The 21,711-nt window shown below is 45.2% G+C and overlaps 5 protein-coding genes across 8 annotated transcripts in view; 2 read left to right on the top strand and 3 right to left on the bottom strand.

Moving 5' to 3' along the window:
* Nucleotides 1-129: 129 nt before the first annotated feature.
* LOC147133721 (olfactory receptor 1E16-like) lies at nucleotides 130-6,206 on the top strand. The gene is made up of 2 exons (XM_086013325.1): nucleotides 130-4,340; nucleotides 4,672-6,206. Exons 1-2 carry the CDS (start codon nucleotides 3,921-3,923, stop codon nucleotides 5,233-5,235), a joined length of 984 nt encoding a protein of 327 aa, XP_085869451.1. The 5' UTR covers nucleotides 130-3,920; the 3' UTR covers nucleotides 5,236-6,206.
* A 204-nt stretch (nucleotides 6,207-6,410) lies between these two features.
* On the bottom strand, nucleotides 6,411-8,757 carry coa4 (cytochrome c oxidase assembly factor 4 homolog). Of its 2 annotated transcripts, none has more exons than XM_086013329.1 (2): nucleotides 8,437-8,757; nucleotides 6,411-6,835 (listed from the first exon to the last, which is right to left on the bottom strand). In XM_086013329.1, exon 2 carries the CDS (start codon nucleotides 6,832-6,834, stop codon nucleotides 6,568-6,570), a length of 267 nt encoding a protein of 88 aa, XP_085869455.1. In that variant the 5' UTR covers nucleotide 6,835; nucleotides 8,437-8,757; the 3' UTR covers nucleotides 6,411-6,567. The 2 variants fall into 2 exon arrangements, with proteins under 2 accessions (XP_085869455.1, XP_085869454.1); XM_086013328.1 differs by lacking the exon at nucleotides 8,437-8,757 and adding an exon at nucleotides 7,212-8,418.
* Nucleotides 7,794-21,711, top strand: part of LOC147133716 (replication protein A 70 kDa DNA-binding subunit-like) — a 34,826-nt gene continuing 20,908 nt past the window's right edge. The window contains exons 1-3 of one of the 3 annotated variants that reach the window (XM_086013321.1): nucleotides 7,794-7,832; nucleotides 10,846-10,953; nucleotides 21,526-21,639. The gene's annotated coding sequence lies outside the window, so the exon portion shown is untranslated. Of the gene's footprint in view, nucleotides 7,833-10,845; nucleotides 10,954-20,782; nucleotides 20,940-21,047; nucleotides 21,207-21,525; nucleotides 21,640-21,711 lie in introns of those variants that run through there. The other 2 variants (XM_086013323.1, XM_086013322.1) reach the window with 2 other exon arrangements.
* LOC147133719 (uncharacterized) lies at nucleotides 8,916-11,018 on the bottom strand. Its single transcript, XM_086013326.1, has 2 exons — nucleotides 10,866-11,018; nucleotides 8,916-9,659 (listed from the first exon to the last, which is right to left on the bottom strand). Exons 1-2 carry the CDS (start codon nucleotides 10,924-10,926, stop codon nucleotides 9,178-9,180), a joined length of 543 nt encoding a protein of 180 aa, XP_085869452.1. The 5' UTR covers nucleotides 10,927-11,018; the 3' UTR covers nucleotides 8,916-9,177.
* tpbgl (trophoblast glycoprotein like) lies at nucleotides 13,013-15,368 on the bottom strand. The gene has a single exon (XM_086012719.1). It carries the CDS (start codon nucleotides 15,153-15,155, stop codon nucleotides 14,118-14,120), a length of 1,038 nt encoding a protein of 345 aa, XP_085868845.1. The 5' UTR covers nucleotides 15,156-15,368; the 3' UTR covers nucleotides 13,013-14,117.

The following is a 21,711-nucleotide window of genomic DNA, read 5'->3' as shown; positions in this document are numbered from 1 at the left end:
CTGATCTCAGTTCAGATTTAAAGGCCTGCTAGCCGCACTTGTTGGTTTTGTGCGCCGGCTAGGCACGAGCTCATCGTAATTGTGTGCGGCGCGTGTCCTGTGAAAGATTACCAGGAGCTGTCGAAAGTGTGTCGACTGCGTGTAGTAATTACACACAATGTACACTTGTCAACTTCGTGAGAGTGCAGCAATATGAAATTGAAGTAACTAGGCTAGTTAGTTATTGTGTATTACTGACTGGTTACAGCAACAGATTAAAGCAAGCTAGACTAGTTGAAAGTAACTTGAGTTTTTGTACAACATAGATCAAAGTAACTAGACTAGTTACATTCAAGGATTACAACTGATTACAGTGAGTAGTTACAATCGAGTACTGCGATTAGACTAGTAGCGTAACTAAGTAGTGGACAGCAATTACACTGCATTGTTATTACAGTATTTGAGAATTGCAAAAGTCTGTAATCGTAACTAGACTAGTTATAGTCACCGAGTGCAGCGAGAGCAGACGAGTAACTTACAAGTGCAACTGAGTACTGTACAGTGATCATTTCAAGAACTGGACTATCGCCACAGTGTTTTGAGTATAGAAAGTCGACTTTAGTTGCAGTAACTGTCTGATTACAGTAATGAGCGGCTGTAGTAAGAGTAACTGAGTACTACAATAACAGCTTGAAGTTGCGGTAAGAGTAGACTAGTACAGTAACTGCGTACTGTACAGCAATACTGAACATTAACTGGATTTCAGATTCAGTTTTTGAGGATTGATATTAGATTTGAAGTACAGCAACTATAGACAAGTCACAGTAACTTATTACAGTGAGTAAATTTCAATCTAGTAACTAGATGCTGTTGGATTACAGTACTAGTAGTCACATTACAATACAGTAGGGGCAAGTGTGTGCGCGCTTGTGAGCGTGTACGCACGCGCGCATGCGTGTGAGCGAGACACAGGACGAAAATGAGCTGTTAGCTTAGCATAACATTTGAGATTTGAGAAGATGCTGCTGGTAAACTTTGATTATGCTTCCACCTTGTGGTCAAAACACGTAACTGCAACAAGCTCCTTTTTTTGGAAGTAATATCTTGAAAATGACTCCAGTACAGTATCCTGATGTTTTTAGGGTTGAGGTGCTCGAGTTCGTAGCATGACGTTAGTGTTTTGATTGGCTGCAGCCTCGCATTGTTTATGGATGCTACATTGTTGAACTTGGAGCAGACAAACGTAGTCTGCAGACAGCCGCATAGATGTTTGGCCTCTCATTTTGGAAGCATAATGTTAGCATTTCTTTAACTCTATGGGTCATTTTCATACAATTTCATGAATAATGGTAAAGTCATACACGAACTGGATTTCCTTTTGAAAATCAGTCATTGTGACTGATGTGACTACAGTATTTGAATTCATGGCAGTTGTTAATATTTCAAAAGCTAATAATTGTCTATAAGAAAAAAAAAAAAATTCTGTAGCGATATATTTCACACTTTTAATGCCAAAAATGTCATTTAACCATTGCGTCTCCCAAAAGAAGTTTCATGATTTGAAAGTGAAAATGATATTTTTAGTTCTATAAGGTTTTCATCGAAGTGCAAGAAAACTAACACAGACGTCTCTGTGTCTGGAGGGAATCCTGAATGTTTGAGTGCGTTATTTCAAACTAAAAAGGAAAACCTTTCAGTAGTTTGCTTTAGCGTGTCGGACGCATACAGTCTTGGTAGGCTCCGATATATTTTCAAAAAGTGAATATGAGGCTTGTTTAAGCGCTTTGGACAACACACGTTGTCGATAAAGCGGCTTCGTTGCCTAAATGGTCAACAAATAGTGAATGTGGACTTTGGGTGCGAGTCCAAGCTCTAGACCTTCAGGAATAATTCACGCAAGTGTGTAACGGGTTTAATGAGTAGTCGGGAAGAAGGACAAATCTTGTTGTTCATCTAACATTTGCATTGGATGCCATGAAATGAGCGTATTTATCCCTTGATTGTCTTTAGCGTTACGGCCTCAAATTTGAAATCATCGATAACTTTTGGAAAACAGGACTCGGGAGATGTTTACACACACACAAAGCAAAACTGGCATCAAGAAAGAGGAAAACAGTTTTGTCTGTACTGTTGTTAACCAAACTATATGAAAATGATATGAAAATGGCTCATATCATTTGATTAAAAAAAAAAAAAAAAAAAAAAGAAGCAAGCGTTTCTTCTGTACAAGCTGAAAGTTTGCAACTCAACTATGACGGGCGAATGTTTCAAGACAAAACAAACAACAGTGTGCCAGTTGTGAGTGTGCGTCACCAGAGGATCAATTAGTGAGATGGTGGAAGCCGGAGGGAGCACAGGTGGAAAAACAAGTTCGTCCCCGGAGTGAAGCTCTGACATGTTTGTTTGTCTTCTTCAGGGACTCGCTTCATCCTTTGTCAAAATGTTGTTTTTTAACTGTTGTTATCATATCAAGTCAAAAAAAAAAAAAAAAGTAGCAATCGCTGATTATTGTTTTAAACAATAACCACAAGTTCAAAAGTGTTTCTATTACTGTTGAAACTATAATATTCCGTACAAATATGTGAACATTTTTGACCATCATTTTACAACCAATCAATTATTCAGTAAAGTAAATAAAAAAATAGGTATTTTTAGTATTTACAATAATTTAATCTACCAATTAACAAAAACAACAAAAAAGAAATATAATAATAATCATAATAATATAATTTCATTTTATTATTTCATATTTTGTTGTATTATGGCTATTTTGTTTGCATGTAAAGTGCTTTGTTACAGCTGTAGCCGTTGTGAAATGCGCTCTATAAATAAAATTGTATTGTATTTATCCATGCAAAGAACCTCAAGGATCAAAACGGATAATATGTTTAGCTGAGGTATCAATATCTGTTTACATATGTTGCTTGCAATTTTGCACGAGTGTAATTTAATTGAATTTTGTTTGCTTAGGACATTTTCATACTTTGAATGATAAAACATCACAGAGAGAATAATAATAGTAGTCCTCTAAAATTTTAAAAATGTCACTAGATGGCCACTTTATTAGGTACACCATCTGACGTGATCCCTCCATCCGAGGGCGAATCCTTTTCACTTTTGATTGACAGATGTTTCTTCTGGTTCTTGTCCAATATTTTGCTTTGTCCGTGTCACAATATTAGAAAGAGCTCTCAGTGCACTCGCAAATCTCCGTGGGAATGCTAATTATTCATATTAAGTCCTAATAATAAGTCCCGTGGCGGCTCAGGCCAGGCGCTGTCTCGGGCGACTTTTTAAGTCAATTGAATTACAAGAAACATTCCTTTGTGAGAAAATTTCCTAAAAACTATAATATTGTGAATATGAATATGTTTGTTGGATTGCTACTTGAATTTAAATAAATGTAAAGACTTTGTTCTTGCTGATGCGTAAAAAAAGAGAAGAAAACTTTCAATATGACTGATCACACAAGACTGCTTCAAAATTACATCCGTACGGGAGAAAGAGGACTTGCACAACTATGTACAAAAAGATACTTGTTAATAGAAAGCAATTTGTACAAAATCAGAGCCATGTGCCATTAATTATGGTGTACCACCAGGGTCAATTCTTGGACCCAAACTACTTCAATTGAACATTAATCACGTTGTAAAGGCATCGGTCGGTCGGTCTTGTGAGTTGTGGGATATGCTTTGTAGAACTTGTGGGACAGTTACAGTTCCTTTTTTAGTTGAGACACCTGAACAAGTTTGTTGTCAAAATTTTGCCAAGGTTACAGCAGGTCGACCTCCCTGTGGGATTAAAAACCCGTTGTTGTTTTGAACTAAATTTGTTCGTGTGCCGAGTGGGTGTGTCTGTACGGGGGGAGTCGAGGCTCTGGCGTCCTTTCTTATTGGCCACACTCCGGAGTCAAGATCCAGTAGGTCTCGACGTCCGGGACCATGAACCCGTTCAATCCGGCCGAGGATGAGAACGTGTCCATGGTGCACCCCGAGTACTTCATCATCAGCGGCCTGTCGGGGGTCCCTCACATCAAGCTGTACTACGTCTTCCTGTTCGTGGTCTACGTGCTTTCGGTGCTGGCCAACGGCGCCGTGATGGCCGTCATCTGCCTGGACCGCCGGCTGCGCACCCCCAAGTACGTGGCCGTCTTCAACCTGGCCTTCGTGGACCTGTTTGGGAGCTCGGCCCTGGTGCCCAAACTCCTGGATGTGTTCCTGTTGGGCCACCGCCGCATTCCCTTCCGCAGCTGCCTGGCTTTCCTGTTCTTCTGCTACACCTGCTTGTCCATGCAGTCCTTCAACTTGGTGGCTCTGGCCTACGACAGGCTCGTGGCCATCATTTTCCCGCTGCACTACCAGGTGAGGAGCAGAAAACGGTGCTTCATCTTCTCCTATTACTTCAAGGACTTACCGGTAGCTTAACTGAAAAGCCGAGCCCTATGATTTACATGAGCACCCAACACACACACATGTCCTAACACACACCCACAGTTTTTTTTTTTTTTTTTTTTTGGGGGGGTGGGCTCATTTCTTGAGGGAGAAAAAATCCCCCAGCTCGATTTTCAACTTGGATAGCGTGTCCTCGCAGGGTCGGTAAATGAAGCAGCATGTCGTGGTCTATTTGGGTGCCGTCAAGCACAACAATGAAAGGTCCAGAGTAGCGAATGAAATGGCGCCGCTTCACCCGCAGGTGAGGATGACTAACCGCTTCATGTTCTCGCTGATCTCGGGCTTCTGGCTGCTGGTGGCGGCCCTGGTGGCGGCGGCCACGGGCCTGCTGACCCGCCTGTCCTTCTGCCGGTCGGTGGTGATCAACAGCTACTTCTGCGACCACGGCCAGATCTACCGGCTGGCCTGCAACAGCCACTACCCCAACTACGTGGTGAGCTGCGTCTACCCGGTGGCGATCTTCTGGCTGCCGCTGGCCTTCATCCTGCTCAGCTACGCCGCCATCGGCTGCACCCTGGCCAAGGTGGCCGCCGTCCAGGAGCGCCTCAAGGCCCTGCGCACCTGCGCCGCCCACCTCTCGCTGGTGGCCATCTACTTCATCCCGCTGCTCATCACCTTCACGCTGATGGAGAACATCCACCCCGACGGCCGCATCGTCAACCTGTCGCTCACCTCCGTCTTCCCGCCCGTGCTCAACCCCGTCATCTACACGCTGCAGACGCAGGAGATCAAAGACTCGCTCGGCAGGCTCGTCAGGAGCGCGCGGCGCGGCAAGCGTGTCAAAGTATGGACGGCGCTCCGTTAGGGAAGGACGGCGGGCCGCGCCGTCCCCACATACGAGCCGCCGCCGCCGCTCCGCCCTTTTTTAGCCCCGTTTTGCTTTGACTCGCCGGCAAAAGTGGAAGATGCAAGCCCGAGATGATGGCGGCCAGTCGAAGTTTGGCAGATAAGCAAACAAGAATTGTTCCGTTGCCACTCACAGCGGAAGCGTATGTCAAACCAAACACTCAAAAAGAGAAGTACACGTTGTGTATTTAAAACAACCACATTTGTTTGCCTTTTCGACAGCCTGCTAGCTTAATGCTAACTCACAGGCAAACCAAACCCACATCGATGCTGCGGTAGTGGTAACGTTTTAAACAATGGATATTTGCAAAAACGTGGACAGACAATACAACAATAATTTACAGGCATATATTCTTTATCCTCAGTGGAAAACAACGGATATTAGCGCAGTTCTCCAAACCGTCTTCTTTGTATTTGTGCTCACACACCAGAAGTAGCAACAAATGATCATGATGCGCACACACTGTTTGATTCGTCCCATTTTAGTTCATGATCGCATTACTGTATGTTTTTATGAAGTCCAACATTGTAGAGTGGTCTTTACACAAAACTTTTTAGTTGGCTCGGTTTGGGAGGCGGGAACAGATTTACGGCATTTCCTTCCAATTTGTTGAAGAAAGTTTGTTACATGGAAACGTTCTGACAGATTGCTGTCAAATTTTAATGTTCTTATTCAGAAGATGTGAAATCCATTAATGATCCAGATTGAATGTGTGCTTCTTGCACTCATAATATTCAAACATGCATTCCTAACTCGAATCAAGTCTTAATTTTCTTTTCAGGTTAAAGTGCAAAACCAAGTTTGATTCAGATCCTGTTTACACACTTATACCTCGGAACATGTTTCGACAGTGATACCATCAAATTGGATTTGATTGTGTTTGCAGGGTCAGATGATGGAGAATAAAAGCAAACTGAATCGTGATCTGATCCGGACTACACTTTTGTTTTTGTTACACTGAACATCCATCCATTATCGATACCGCTCTATCCTCACGAGGGTCGTGAGGGTGCTGGAGCCCATCCCAGCTATCTTGGGGCAGTAGGCGGGGTACACCCTGAACTGATTGCCAGCCAATCGCAGGGCACACAGAGACAAACAAACATACGCACTCACAATGACACCTAAGGGTGTTCGATTAACATACCATGCATGTTTTTAATTTTTTTTTATTGTTTTTGTCGGGTCAGAAACTATATACGGATGAAGGTGAATCCAGATCTGGTCCAGATTACGCAGTCATGATGTCCAGGCTGTGCTTTAGCAAATCAAGACACCTTGAGCGTGTTTTCAGGTGGGCGTGCTGTTGGCCATCCGCCTCCGCTGGCTCAAGTGCTCCTGCCGCGCCTTGTGGTGGTCGCTCATGCATTTTTTGAAGGCGCCCACGTGGCTTTGGCACGCTCGCCAGTCCTGATGCTCGGCCATGCAGTCCTGCAGTGCCTCGTGAAGCTCGGCGCAGCCCGTGCGAGAGATCATTCGCTCCACGGGGTCTTCGGCGTCGCCGCTGGCATCCGTCGTCGTCTTTGCGCTTCGGCCGTGGGGAGAAGCTGATGTCATTCTGTGCACAAATTGCCACTGTGATTAGTTTGATAACATTTGATTTAATAATGCCATTTATCGCAACTGGATTATCAGTTGAATTATGGACAGACAGACTGGCTATTAACAAGTTACAGTAAAGTCAAATGTGCTGTAGTTGAATTATTTAATACCTGATCAACAATTCCATGGCTATGTGACGAATACACGTTGAGGAATGTAATTTTACATGTGGGAGAAATTTTATCACAAAATATGTTTGTGGGCCAAATGTGTTGAACAGTAATGGTAACGTCAACGTTACTTCAAGGGTTTGACGTTACTGGACAAGCTCCATTCAAAGTCACCTCGATCCAAGTACATGTGTTTGTCCTTTAAAAGAATATTTTCCATACCTGTTATCTTTTCCCTGATTGACTCCGTCTATCCGATGGTCAAAGGAAAATGTAATAAAGTCATAATCGCGCAATTTTAACAGAAATATTTATTTATTGGAAAAAGAAACAAATATTCGACTAGAATGGTTTTGGTTGTTTTCTGGGATAGAGGGGGAAACATTTAAATGTAGGGCCGCGTGTAACAGTGAAAGAGTTCCCTTTTTCACAAGACATCAGTAGGATGCTCATAATATGAACATATTTATAGCGCTGTGTTTTTGGCTGGACATAACAGATTCGTAATGCATTTCAGGTGGTTATAGTGAAATAAAAGGGTGTTATGGGTTGCGGTTTTGAAGAAATGAGATCAAGACCTGGGGTAGCAGTCAAATAGTTCCCTCTGAGCACCGCAAATTTCTCCAACGCGAATAACATTTCCACAGGTACGATTATAAGACAAAAACATATCGCATGATAATATTAATCATGCCTTTTTGTATCTGTATATTGTATAATGAAATATATATGGAAAGATGCGATATAATGTGTTAAAAAAAAAGGCATATACGGCCTGGTCCATTAGTCAAATAGTTCCCACCTGCACTGACACTTCCGCCAACGCGACAAACAGTTTTACAGGTACAGTACAAAAAACAACAACACTCAGTAAAAGTTCAATTAATCACGTTTTGTTTGTAGCTGTACTTGTTTGAAAGGAATTAGAGGTGTTACTACGAGAATGAACGTGTTATTGAAGTAAAGGTACGAGATTAACATTGGACAGCAGAGTTCGCTATAAGTAAAATCTGCCTCAGTAACGTGATTTACACCAACAAAATGAATCACTGCCCGTTATGACAGTATTAATCACGTTTTGTATGTGAATGTACATGTTTAGAATGTATGTCTGAAGTCAAGTGTGTTTGGTTGTATTTTGACGTGCCGACATGACTGACAAGTATTTTTTAAGATCGTTTAAAAAATATGAATGCAGTCTAACCAGGAGAGTGACAAGAATGAACTGAACTGGCTGTTTTGATGGCTACAGGTATCCTAGCCACATGGTGATCAAACAACCGAGGACCTTTGTATTAAAAAATAAAAAATAAAAGTATTGCAGGTAGAGTACCTAATAAAGTGTCCAGTAATACTTGTGCTGTATGCGTAAGTGTCCACCGGGGGGCAGCACGCAGCAATGGAAGAGATATAGGACAGAGAAAAGCCGAGAGTGGTGCATACAGACCTAGACTTGATGTCATTCCAGGTGTGTCTTTCACACACGAACACATTTGGAACCCACAATTTCCTTGAATATTATTTTGCTTGTACCTAATTTAAAACTATTAAAATGATTTGAGTGATGGTCGGCCATTTTGACTTCTGTCGACTGAAAATGGCATCACAACGACGACCCGTTACGGCTGACCTGTTTTGTGAATCTGAGCCGTGATTGGTCGTTGTGAGCAATTGTGATGTCATTTTCAGTCGACAGAAGATGAAATGGCCGCTCCCGGAGATGGCTAAAAACGAGTGAATTAACACTTATTCCACAAACGCATTCATCAGAATGCCCTGTTTCAACTAGTGGTCTTGCATAGAACATATTCTTGAAAAAAAATGTTTGCATTGACTTCCACTTGAAGTCTGCTTTCATAGAGGACAACATTTGGAGCATGCCAATATTTACTATTAGAGACTGATAACCAGAGAATTTAGACAATATTTAATTAACCCAATATTTAATTAAACAGTCAATTATCAAAAATAGCTGTCAATCATTTTTGATAAACGCTGCGTTGTCATTGAATCATTGCACGTCTACAATGTTAAATGCCATTGACGGGGTAACACAAATGAGCATCCAAGTGACTTTTACTTCCATATCGGCAAGTAGACGGTGAAACAATCCTCACAGGCTATTTTCCTACTTGCTACTGGCTGAAAACATTGTTGACGAGCGCAGTGACTTTCTTCCGGGGATGTTTTATCTTGCACGGACGTGTGTTCTTTCTCTGCCGTGCGCCACGCTGATCCGAGAAGGTGCACACAGAAGGAACATGACGCTGAACAAGAGACACACAACCGGGATGGCGCACTTGACCACTTTGACGCCAAAGGCGTATTCCTGGAAGTCCGTCTTGTGCTCTTTGGGTGCCGCGCGCGTCTTCCTCTTCTTCATCTTCAGCATCTCGTCGGCCGCTTTCATGCTGTAGGTGTAGTCGCCGCTGTCGGTGGGCAGCACGTTCTTCAGCTTCAGGTTGCCGGTGAAGTGGTCCAGTTCGATGCGGTCGGCGTACGCTTCGGCGCGGCTTTCGAAGCCGTCGGCGGTGTAGGTGACGATTTTGTTGCCGTTGAAGGTCCACTCGATGTAGAGCAGCTTCTCGGTGCTGGGGGCGCGCTCGGTGGAGAAGATGATGTTGTCGCCCGCTTGGGCCTCCGTGATCTTTTTCTCGCCCGGGCACGCGCCTGCCGCAAAGCACAAAAGCGAACCTCAGTCCGGATGCTGATACGAGAATCGTTTTGATTCCCTTTTGACTTTTATTAAATTCAGTTCTAATGACTTCAGAGCGGGTTTGTTTAGGTTTTTTTTTTTCTAAAATACTTTGAAGTTTAGTTTTCAGCTTTACCCACACGTTGAAACACGGCGTTCCGATTCATTTTGCGTTTGTGGAATACAGGTTAAGCAGCAAAGATTCAGAAAACAGGTCAGCCGTGATTGGTCATCGTGAGCAGTTGTGATGTCATTTTCAGTCGACGGAAGACAAAATGGCCGCCCCCACAGATGGCTAAAAACGAATGAATTAAATGAATCCGAATGCCCTGTTTCAACTAGTGGGCCTGCTGGGAACATATTGTTAAAAAAAAATATGTTTGGCTTGACTTCCGCTTTAAGTAGATTAGAATTCCCAAACATCTGTTGGAGCTTCCTTCTGTACGGCCATTTTCATTTTCATTCATTTATTTAAAATCCACCCCGTAAGCTCATGTGTGAAATTAATTGACAAAAACCAAGGACGATATCACTGTAATTATAATTTCAGTTAGCTTTTTAGACATAAAATGTTTTTTTTTTTTTTTAACTCACATTTTTGTTGATCATTTCCTGATTGTGGTGTGCCAGTTTGTATGAAGAGGATGCCCACAAAAACGAGCCTTTAAGCTAACTCTGGTACGTTTCCAGCTCCCCAAAATGTTAGTTCATGTTCAATAGAATATGAATTGGGACGTGCCAAAGCAAAGAGCAGCGATCTTTCCAAAACCGAGGGTTGTACTAGAAGTTGTTAGGGTTTGTGCAGGAGGAAGCTGGACCCGCCGGCCGCCGGTAAGCACGCGACTCATTGTTATGTCAGAGAAAGAGAATTCTTTCTTCACGGGCCTTTCACAAAAAGCGCCTTCTAAAACGGATTTATTATTGTTCTCTCTGAAGTGTGATTTGGTGAGCCAGTTCCAGTTTGGGGCGCTGCGCTGCGTCCCGCCGGCTAGCCTTTTGACTTTTGTACCCATCCTAAAAGCGGTACATCCGTTTTCTCCACCAAATGTAACCATCGCTTTTGTGGAGCGGCTCAAGTGGCATTTGAAATCATTTGAACGTGCAAAGGTACAATGCTCAAGCGAGGTCGGGCCGCCTGAAAGTATTTGTACGACGTTACAGGAGCGGCAGCTGAAGTTTACCGGGTGCGAGGAAGATGAGAGCCATCCACAGCAGAGGGTTCCTGATCTTCATCGTCAACATGCTCTTCTTCGTCGTCGTACAAATGAGGTAGGGCGCCCGGGCTGGGCTTTTTATACCGACGCGACCTCACGTCCGTGTCACAAATGCAGCCAGTTTTCACAAGGCTTTGCAGTGATGTCACAGAGTCTTGAAAGACATTTGGAAGATGGGCTTCATGTTGTCAAGTCCTGTGCCGAAACGGCTTTTCAAGATCTTGCGGCGCGCGTGCGTCCGCCTTTGAGCTCTCCAGAGGTTGACGGAAAGTAGACGGCAGAAAGGCCGCGGGTCCCGACTAGGGATAGACCGATATGCTTTTTTCAGGGCCGATACCGATTATCGGTAGTCAAGGAGGCCGATAACTGAAATTTGGAGCCGATATTGATTTTCAGTAAAAAGGGACATATTGGTATTAAAAAAAAATAATAATAAATCACTCTTACCATTGTTTAAATGTCTTTAAGCATACCGGTATGTTTATTGAACATTTTTTTTTAGATTTGCATAATGTAGATTTGTTTTTTTTGTTGTTTTTACTTCTCTTCTTTACTCATTTACTGCTTTCTTTTTCTCTCTTTCTTTCTTTCTTTCTTTCTTTCTTTCTTTCTTTCGGGGGGTTGTACCGGTTGCATAAGGCAGATGAGAACCGCCTGCTGGTGTGGCATTTTGAATCCTGCTCTCATAATATGCCATTTCCAACACCGAGCAGGCAAAAAACATGTTGAATTCAATCGAGGGGGCAGTCTGAGTGACGGGTCCCCAACCAGCGTAGCGGTCCGCGGGCCGCTCCGGAAGTTTCATAAAGCAACACAGTTGGCAGCACGTCGTATGTTAGATTGGCTGACTTTATTAACATAAAACAATTAAGACATGCACAAGCTAGCGTCTCTGTCGCGTAACGCTAATATTGCTAATATCGCTGCTAGCAAATGAGTAAAACAGACTTTTACTGCAAAGCGCTTTTTCCATATGACCTTCCGCTCCAATAAGCACATTTGCAAACATTTATTTTCTCTTACGCAAGTGTTCAGCCCGCCGTCAATTTGGCCCGAGGAGGCGTGTCGTCGCACGTTCGGAGGTGACCTTCTTTTGGGGGTTTCTTTTTTCAAGCGTGCCTCTCGGGAGCTTCTTTTGTCTTGGTAATCCTTTCCGCATTTGCCCTCATCATCGTCGCACTTAATTGAGACTTTGCATTCCAGCTTACGACGAGTCGCCCTCACCCTGGCTCCTCACGCGCTTTTTGGGTCAGTCGATCGACATTAATCGACTGTTTTGAAGCGTGTCGGCGTACCTGATAAAGTGTCGGCACTCTGCGGGCTGGTGAGCGAGCCGCGTTTGCGCCACGGCCCAAGCCCATCGATTGGAATCAAGCGAGCGAGCAAATGTTCTCGCTAATTACGATCAATAATTCTTATTTAGGGTCGTTTTGATACGCTGATGTGCTCGGAAAGAACGTTGAGCAGTGCGAATGTTGGTAAACGAAGGAATCATTTCATAATTCCAAATAAAACTGAAGCCGTCAGAGGAAATGAACTGTTCATGTTAAGACAAAATACCTCCACCAGGGAAACGGTTTTTGACTTTGATTTGTGTGTTGTCAATGTTTGACTTTCTATGTAAGTGTGTGTGTTTGCCCGTGCATTGTTATTGCATTGATTTTATTCTTTCAAGGACGTTCCCACCAAATTGTACTGAGAAATGCAGCAATAAAACTTAAATGGTGAAAAATGTCACACTTTGCTTGAAAAGCGGAAGTCAACCCAAACATATTTTTTCCAAGAATATGTTCCCAGCAGGCCCACGAGTTGAAACACGGCATTCTGATTAATTTTGCGTTTGTGGAATTCAAGTTAAGCAGCAAAATGCACTCGTTTTTAGCCATCTCCGGGGGCGGCCATTTTGTCACTTCTGTCGACGGAAAATGACATCACAACTGCTCACAACGACCAATCACGGCTCAGATTCAGAGAACAGGTCAGCCGTGATTGGTCGTTGTGAGCAGCTGTGATGTCATTTTCAGTCGACAGAAGTGACAAAATGGCCGCCCCCAGAGATGGCTCAAAACGAGTGGATTAACTCCTACTCCACAAACGCAATATTGATCAGAATGCCTTGTTTCAACTAGCGGGCTTGCATAGAACATATTGTTGAAAAAAAAATTTTGCGTTGATTTCTCCTTTAAATACAAAAACGCAACTTTTTCTTATGACTATTAAAAAGCCAGTTCTAATGTGTACTCTATTTGTGTATTGATTAGGAAAATGTTATAAAATGTAGTTCTAAGTCGACCACAAGTGACCACGTGTGCTGCAGAGGTCTCAAGCTGAAAAAAAAAAAACTGAGGCAGTCAAGGTAATTCTAAATTCAAAGGCCTTTAATTTGAACATGGCCAGTTGAAAAAAAAAAAAAAAAAAGTCCTCCGGAAGGAGCGGCGAGTGCTCGCGGGACACTTGGTGCCGTGAATGTCACCTCTGCCGTGAGCAGCAGCTGCGCTCCAATTCAAGTGGCAAATGACTTGATGCGTGTGCGTCAACCCTTCCCTGAGAGATGAAGGTCACACCACCATCATCGCCGTGTCGAAACGTTTCCTATTTACATGTCGCAGGCTACGTCTGAGCTCTTTTGCGCCACATGGGCACAAAAACAGGCGTCAATACATGTCATGGGAGGGGGGGAAATGATAAAAAAAAAAAATGTAATTGCGGTCACAACACGGATACAAAATGCTCATTTCTGGCCATGAATGAGCTGCGGCCTGAGCACTACTACGAATAGCATGAATGAAGCACCTATCCTCATTCCAACAAAGTTCCTTGACACTAAAGTGCCACAAGATGGCGCCAAAGCAGCATTTTTCAATTTCGCACGCATGACTGGCCCATGAGCACCAAAACGAACCTTCCAGCAAATAACAGAGGTAAATTAAAGGAAAAAGTGAATTATTTGCGGTCAAATGACAAATGAATAATCGTAATAATCATTCCTGGGGTAGCAAATCAAGCGCACCTTCTCTGGATGTTTCTTTTGCATGCTTGCACTTTCTAGTGAAAGTGCACAGCTCCATTTGTGTACCCAAGACACGCAAGTTGCTCATGGGACGAAATTCAACCGACAAATCTGTGTTTCCTATGGTAGCGTATACTTTGTACTAGGACCGCCTCTGCTGTCAGTCTTTGGCGTTTTTTTTTTTTCTTCTTTTTTCCTGTTTTTGGCGCTCAGACGGCCACGTTGGCGAGCCGCGGGTCCGAGTCCTGCTCGTAGCGGTAGTGGTAGACCTCCATCTGGTCGCGGCAAGCCTCGCGGATGTTGTTGAGCCAGCGCTTGATGCCGCCGCGGTTCAGGTAGAGCACCATGAGGAACACCAGTCCGATCAGGGCCAGCACGATGCCCAGGAACACGTAGGAGACGGCCTCCAGGTTCTCGTTCAGACAGTCCACGTCGTCGGCGCGCAGCCGCTCCACCGGCAGCCCGCGCCGGGCCTCGGGTTCGGCGCAGCGCAGCAGCGCCGCGTCGGGGCACTGCGAGGCGTTCTTCAGCCACCAGAAGAAGGCCTCCAGCTCGCACGCGCAGCGGAAGGGGTTGTGCGCCAGGTAGACTCGGGTGCGCCTCTGCCGCTCCAAGGCGCTCACCTCCTCCCCGCCCAGACTCCGGATGGAGTTGTTGACCAGGACCAGCTGGTGCAGCAGCCGGAAGGCGTCCAGGCTGGCCACGGGCACGCTCCGGAGCCGGTTGCCCGCCAGCTCCAGCCGGTGGAGGTCGCGCAGGTCGCCGGCGCCCAGCGCGGCCGCCAGCTGCGCGGCCGCCTCGGGGACGATGGACTCGTTGAGGCACAGCGTGCGCAGCTCCCGCAGGCCTTTGAAGGCGCCTTGGGACACTTCCTCCAGCCGGTTGTGGCTCAGGTCGAGCACGCGCAGGTGCGGGAGCCCCGCGAAGGCGTCCGCCTCAACCGCGCGGATCATGTTGGCGGACAGCGATAGCGTGGCCGCCGCGTCCAGCGCGCTGCCGTCGGCCGCCTCGAACGCGCCGCGCCGCAGCGTCGTCACGTTCCTGCCGCGAAGGAGCAGCGTGGACGTCCACGCCGGGACGCGCGCCGGCAGCCCCGCCGCGCCGGCGCGGCAGTTCACCGTGCCGGAGTCACGGGAGCACGCGCACGCCGGCGGGCACGCGTCCTCCGCGCGGGCGCACGCCAGGATCGCTGCCCAGCTCGCGAGCACGCACAGCCGCCGCGGTTCCGAGCAGGCGCGCGTCCGCATCTCGTCTCTCTCGTGTGAGCCTTCGCGCCCCGAGCGGCGGCACTTATCTGTTCCCTCCCTCGTGCACGCGCGGCCCGCCGCCGCATCGGCCGGCGCGTGCGTGGCGGGCGTTCACGCGTCTGCCAGGAGGAGAACTCCTTTGCGGGTTCGGCTGCTCAAGGCGGGTTGCTAAACGACGTCGCCGCTCCGCGATGACGTCATTACGTCGCGGGGTGCATGGCTCACAAGGAGCAGAGTGTGCGACTCCAATCGGCCGTTTATCTAATTAGCATGCTCGAAGCAGGTCGCATCTCTCGATTCATTTGCATGTATTGTCCACGTCACAGTTAACATATTTGGACGCAAGTAGTTTGTTTTTGTTGGTTTGAGTTGTATTCTGACGGCTATTTTGTACTTTTTAGTCTGATATTGCTGCAAGGCCTGATTTGCTGATTTGGCAGTCTTGCTCTGATTTGAATAAATAAGTCGGGAGTTACTCACAACTTACTTGATTAGTTTTGCTTATTTACTTGAGTAATTATTTGGAAGACTACTTTTCAGTTTGACTAAAGTAAGTATTCTAAAGTATTCTTAACAATGGAAACACTATTTAAACTTTTTGGCCACCCACGATAAAAATGTGGAAAACGGATGTAACCTCCCCCGTTGATAGCGGCACAAATGTCAGCGGAACACGGATGACGTCACCGTGCCTTCGGGCTCGCATCGCGAACATCAGCGCTCACCTGTTTACCCACTTTGGTTCGCAATGCGAGCCCGAGGGCACTTTGACATCAATTCCGGTGGACAGCAGAGGGCGCCGCAGTCCCAAATGATGGCTGAAAAGCCACGGTGACTTTTGCCTTGGCTTGAAATTTAGCAAGGACTCCGCTAGACTTGCTGCGTTTTTTTGTCCACAGTAACTTGGGACTGGCTGACAAGTGTGAAGGTTAAAGATTTGAGACTTTCTTCTAACTTGCAAAAAATGTGACTTGTGACAAAGGGTTGTTCACTTGCCCATGCACGTTGTTTTGCTTTTGTTCTTTGAGTTTTTGTTTAACACGCTGTCTGTCGCGCGTCCCCGCCGCCGCGTCGGCAAACAAGCGAGAGTTGTTGGCAAACAAAAGCTCCTTTTTCTTCATCACCGTCTCGTCTTCCTCCTCTTCTCTGTCAAACGTTTTCAGCGAATTTGCTTTTGGATCTTCTTTTCAATCATCCGCAGGTGCTTTGCAGACTAGAACTTTCTGAGCACTTCTTTGCGCTTTGCCCTGGTCGCTAGCGCCGCGAACGACGTGGGCCCACTCTGTTGAGTTGTCATCATTACGCTTTTTTTTTAGAAAGAAGGACATATCCTAGAGTGCTATTTTTCCGATTGGGGTGGGTTGGGTTGGCGTTGTGCCGCCGTCTCCACGCAAGGTGTTGCGGCACAAGATAACTGTGGCGAGGTGTGTCTGCACGCTTGCGATAAGCGCCGTAAAACGCCATCAAGCTTGCGGCGTGACAGCGGCTCGTTGTGCCGTGTCCACACACGGCAGGAGCGCCTCTCAGGACCTCGCACGATTTACTAGACACCCCACCGCAAATAAAGTCCCCCCCACCCCCAGGCTCCCCCGTCACACTGGCCTGCAACTTGACTCTCAGCCGCCGAATTGATTCCCTCGGCAAAAGGCTGCCGACTAACAGCCGTGACCTTGGCCGTCACGTCCGGAGGCTTTGCTCCATATTCTCCCGTTGCTGTTTAAAAAAAAAATACTAATAATGTTTTTGAGCACCAGCCTACTTCTCCCATCCAGACTTGTGATTTGCCACCCATACATAAGCTGAGAATGTGATTTCTCAACAGCAGAGGCTGCCTTCACATCATTGGGAATGTCATTGAAGGCTGAAAAAAAAAAAATAGCACACTTGAAACATTTTGCTGCCATCTTGCTTCAACATTTGTTGATGTCATTTGTAATATTGATGAATGAAAGGTTAGCTTGATCAACACGTGGATTTTTTTTCTGCTTCTGAACAGTCCTAGCTTTGAATGACAACGCATGGTAAAATCCGTCTTGCGCAAGCTTTTTGTGCTCAAACTTCAAAACAAAAACTGATCGCAAACGGTACGCACGGTGGACCGAACCGAAACGTATTAATACACCCACGTGTACCATTACACCCCTAATAAATATGTATATATATATATATATATATATATATATATATATATATATATATATATATATACACACCTTATCATTAGTATTCCTGATACCATTAATATACAGCAAATGATCATCTTTTACTTTGAGTATACTGTACCCTCAAATCATTTTGCCTCATGTGATAATCAGCCCTTACATCATTCTCACTAACTTCATAGCCATTATCCTTATATTTTACATTTTAAATATTCCATCTGATATTTTATTTATTGGGTGGCACCGGTGATCATGATGAAGTTAATTTCAGCTCTACGTCCCCTGTCGTGCTAATAAATTGCAGATCATCTGCGTCTCCTCCTCCTCGTCCATCTCCGCAAACGTTCCTCCGCTAATGGCTGAGTATTTTCAGCAACGTGAACGATGCGCCGCCATTGTACTTCATCACACTTTACAGCCAGCGACATTGCCGGAGTCGGTGCGAGGCGTTCAAGGACACTCCCCATGCGGCTGATGGTGGCATATTTTAACGTGTTCTCGTATGTCACCGGCACCTTCCGCCACAACGTTTTGTCCCGTCGAGTTCACGCCGACAACCATCGGCACTCTCGGGGAGTGTTGATTGACACGTCACATTAGCATTTAGTCACCGTTAGCATTTAGCATCGTTTTGCCTAAATGAGCTTGTCATTCAATCAGCAACATCGGAAACACGCTAACAGAACCGTTCGCCGAATCCTTTTCATTGTGAGATCATATACGGTGCTTGCTTTGCCACATCCAAGCCCCCCAAAAGTTTTCTAAACATTTGATTTGAATTTTGCCAAATTACGTCTTTTCGTCGACCCAAGTCTAATTGAATTGAAGACCATTGTTCATTGTGTCAATTGTTTGTATTTGATCAAGGGCCAACAATGCACTTTAGTTATTATTTGTAATTAAAAAATACCAAGACTTGCTGATTTTATATATATATTTTTTTGTATTCAAGTTGAATACAAAATTGAATTTTGTTATGGTTTGTTTGTTTTAGTAATAACCCGATAATCTTATCATTTTTCGTCATAATCGTGACAAAGTGCTCCCTGTAACATCTATGCTAATTTCCGTTAGCCCCTCAATGGTATTTTGTATTATATGTTAATGATAAGATAGTTGACTTAAAGAAAAATTGAATGGCTTGTTTGGACATTTCTTCGTTTGAATGTACGCTGTTTGATTTTCTTTAGTTTTATGCATTTTTTACAGTGAACTTCAACGGGGAGTGACAAATATGTTAGTATATTTCCACTTTCTGTGGGTGGGTGTGGAACGCATGCCCCCACGATAAGTGTCGGTTCGCAGTCCAATCAAAATCAGTCAGCGCTTGTAAATAAAACAAAGCGTTTAGTGCAAGGCGCTCGTAGTGGAAGGAAAAATCCTCACTTAATCTGCACTTTGGAACTCGATCCGGTTCCAGGCGGCGTCTAAAAGCGCCGGGCCGCCGTCTCCAGACTCGGCCGCCTGTCACCGATACGTTGGCGCATCCTCGCCGCCGTCAACCACCCCGCCGCCGTGTGCGTGTCACCTTCTGCTGCTGCTGCTTATTTTCGCCGGGGTTGCGGGGGGGGGCAAACCCCACCAGTTGAAGACTTTGTACGTGCAGCAACAAAAAAGGTGCTCTATCATAATACTCTGTGAAATCCAACCCACGAGTAGCAAAAATGCCCAAAAATCTTGAATAAGCTCATTGGGACATTTTCCCAAAAGGGGGTTGGTTCCCCCCGTTTCAAAATACATACATTAAAATGAAAAAAAATATTGACGATTGATAAGACAGACAGACTCTTGGTTGAGGCATCTCGACTACTCTCACCTCATCAGTGTGGCGCTGATGCTCGTTCTACGCAGAGGATATAGAATATATCACGTCGCATTGCTGTTTTCTTCATGTTTGGCTGCATGATTTTTGTTCAATTTGTTGTTTAAAGGGTGAAGTACCGCAACACAGATGCTTTTTAGTGTTTGCATTCAGCTAGTGGACTACGTGCTACGTGGCCAAAAATGCTGCTTGTTGTGAAGTCAGCTCAGCCACTACCACCAATGAATTGAATTTTTATCCTCCATGAGTTTTACGTCGGAATTGTTTGCAGTTGTTGTTTGGCAGGATTAAGAAATGATGATTGATGATTAAAACAGAATCCCCCCCTCCCCAAAAAAGAAGACTTATGACGCCTCAGTGTGACGCGGATCTTCATAAACATTCTTCATCCTGCCGTGTGAGATGGAATTTTAACTTTTTATGACGTTCAGAATATTTTCAGGCAGGCGGGTGAGAGAGAGAGATGGAAAATGGAATATTAGATGACTCGTCATGATTCAAAGATAGGACAAGACAATAGAGACATGCATGAGGCTTCTCCAGTTTTTGGGTCAGTGTTGCCAATGTTTTTCCTGGACTACTTCAAGAAATGAGCAGCTGATGCGAACCTAAGTTAAGATGAGCAAGAGACGCTCACAACTCCTCAGTAGGCCGCAGTAATATCAGTTATTCTTGGCAGAGGATAAAGAATGTATGCCCGTGGGGATTGGTGTGTCTCCATGTGGCCATTGATTGTGATCAAATATCGCGTGCCAAAAAGGGGTTTTATAACCCCACCAAATTGATGCTACGACTAGCCTGTCTATGCCGTTTTGCATTGTGTGTTAGCAATAAGCTAAATCAAAACAACACAAATTGTGTTCACATTACATTAGTTTAGAAAAAAATAGTTTTTTTGGTTGGTTTGATATTTCATGCTGTTATGAATATGCGCGTCTCTATTAATTTTCCAAGATCAAAATGACACCCCGGTTGATGACAAAGCCTTGCTGAGTCTCGTTTGGATGCATGACCAAGCGGCCGTCAGTTACGGTAGCTCAAGCTAAGCTAAGCTAAGCTAAGCTAAGCGAAACGCTAATGGCCGCATTTGTCCCGGTGTCCACCCCTTGCCCAAATGACTAATTGATGGCGGATGGACAGGCGACACCGTCTGCCGCGGATCTTTTTCCAATCCCCGCCCCCGCCCGTCCTCCATCTTGCTTCCCTCCGTCCTCCTTCCCCGGCCAGGCGCCGACAGGTCGCCCGCCTGCGTGCTCGTCCGCTCATGTCTTATTCATGCACATGTTAAAAAGGAGTAGAAGCTGCGGGGGCGGGGTCGGTCAACATCTCACACCCACAATCATGTCGATAGCAAATTGGCAGTAGCGTCGCATCCGCATTTCACAAAATCCAAATCAGGCGTGGAAAACAGAATTGTTTACAACGCAATCACAAGCATTTTGTTTAAAATGTGCACATTTTGAATAATAAAAAAAAAATCCCTTAAAGATCAAGTGTGAGGTAAACTGAATAGTATTAAAAGCAAAAACAATTTCAAGCATACTTTTGTTGGTTTTTATGATGCAACTGCCCAGATTCCTAGTAAGAGACACAGCAAGGCGCTTGACAACGAAAATGCATATGTTCGGTCATCTTCGCCATTTCAAGACGGCCGAGTCGCCGGTCAGCCATTGCGCCGCTTTGTCTCGTTAACTGCTCTTTGCTGTTGTTACCGCGTTTTTCGGCAGAAGTCCTCGTCGCCGCAGTGCGGCGATTCCTTTTTATTGCATTCAGGCCGACAGATGTTTGAGTGGCCAAAAGGTACGAATCGGGCACGTAAGTGGACCAGTCTCTTAGCACGTGGCTCGTACATGTACGCTCCAACATCACATCATACCAACAACCTGCTCTTGCTCCAACTCTCCTCAGAGAAGTTTGAAATATAGTTTCCGGAATCCAGTTCTGACTGGCTTTGTACACTTTCCACATCAAGCGCCGCAGTTGTTGTACTTGAAACGACGTCACACTTCTGGGTTTATCGCTCGCCGGGATCTCACTTCGGGAAAACGTTGACTTGGAAATAGAAAGGTCCTTTTTCATGCGTTATTTTTTGTGTGTGATGTTTCATGACTTTACTTTGATTTCATTTGGCGTATTCAAAAATGACTTGATCTTTAAAATATCTGACAATGTTTCCATTCAATGTTAGTATGACTTCTTCTTCATTCCAGGGAATGTTTTGTAGCTTTTTTCCCCCAGCAGAGGACTGCTGATGCTGCAGATTTCGTAAAGAAACTAACAAACGTCCCCCAGGGCACCATATTTTTTTTAGGATGACTTTTTTTATTTTTTGGGTCATTGTGTCACCTTTCCTTATTGTTTTTTTTTTTTTTTTTGGTTCCCGCAGGGAGGCTAAGCTGCAATTTCCTGCTCGGTGTGGAGCCAAGCTTATAAGCATAAACAGAGCAGCGGCGACCACTGCATGCGTGTCAAAATTAAAAAAGATTTGCTGAGTCATAAGGTGAGCACCCCGGGCCCAACCGGTCGCCGTCACGTGCGACCGGTCGTGTGGCCGCGATGTCCGTGTAGCGTG

This window comes from Filicampus tigris, chromosome 17, assembly GCF_054856515.1.
Source record: "Filicampus tigris isolate MCC_2025a chromosome 17, RoL_Ftig_1.0, whole genome shotgun sequence".
Lineage (NCBI taxonomy): Eukaryota > Metazoa > Chordata > Actinopteri > Syngnathiformes > Syngnathidae > Filicampus > Filicampus tigris.
Note: the sequence above shows the minus strand (reverse complement) of the source record. Positions and strands in the feature narration are given on the sequence as shown.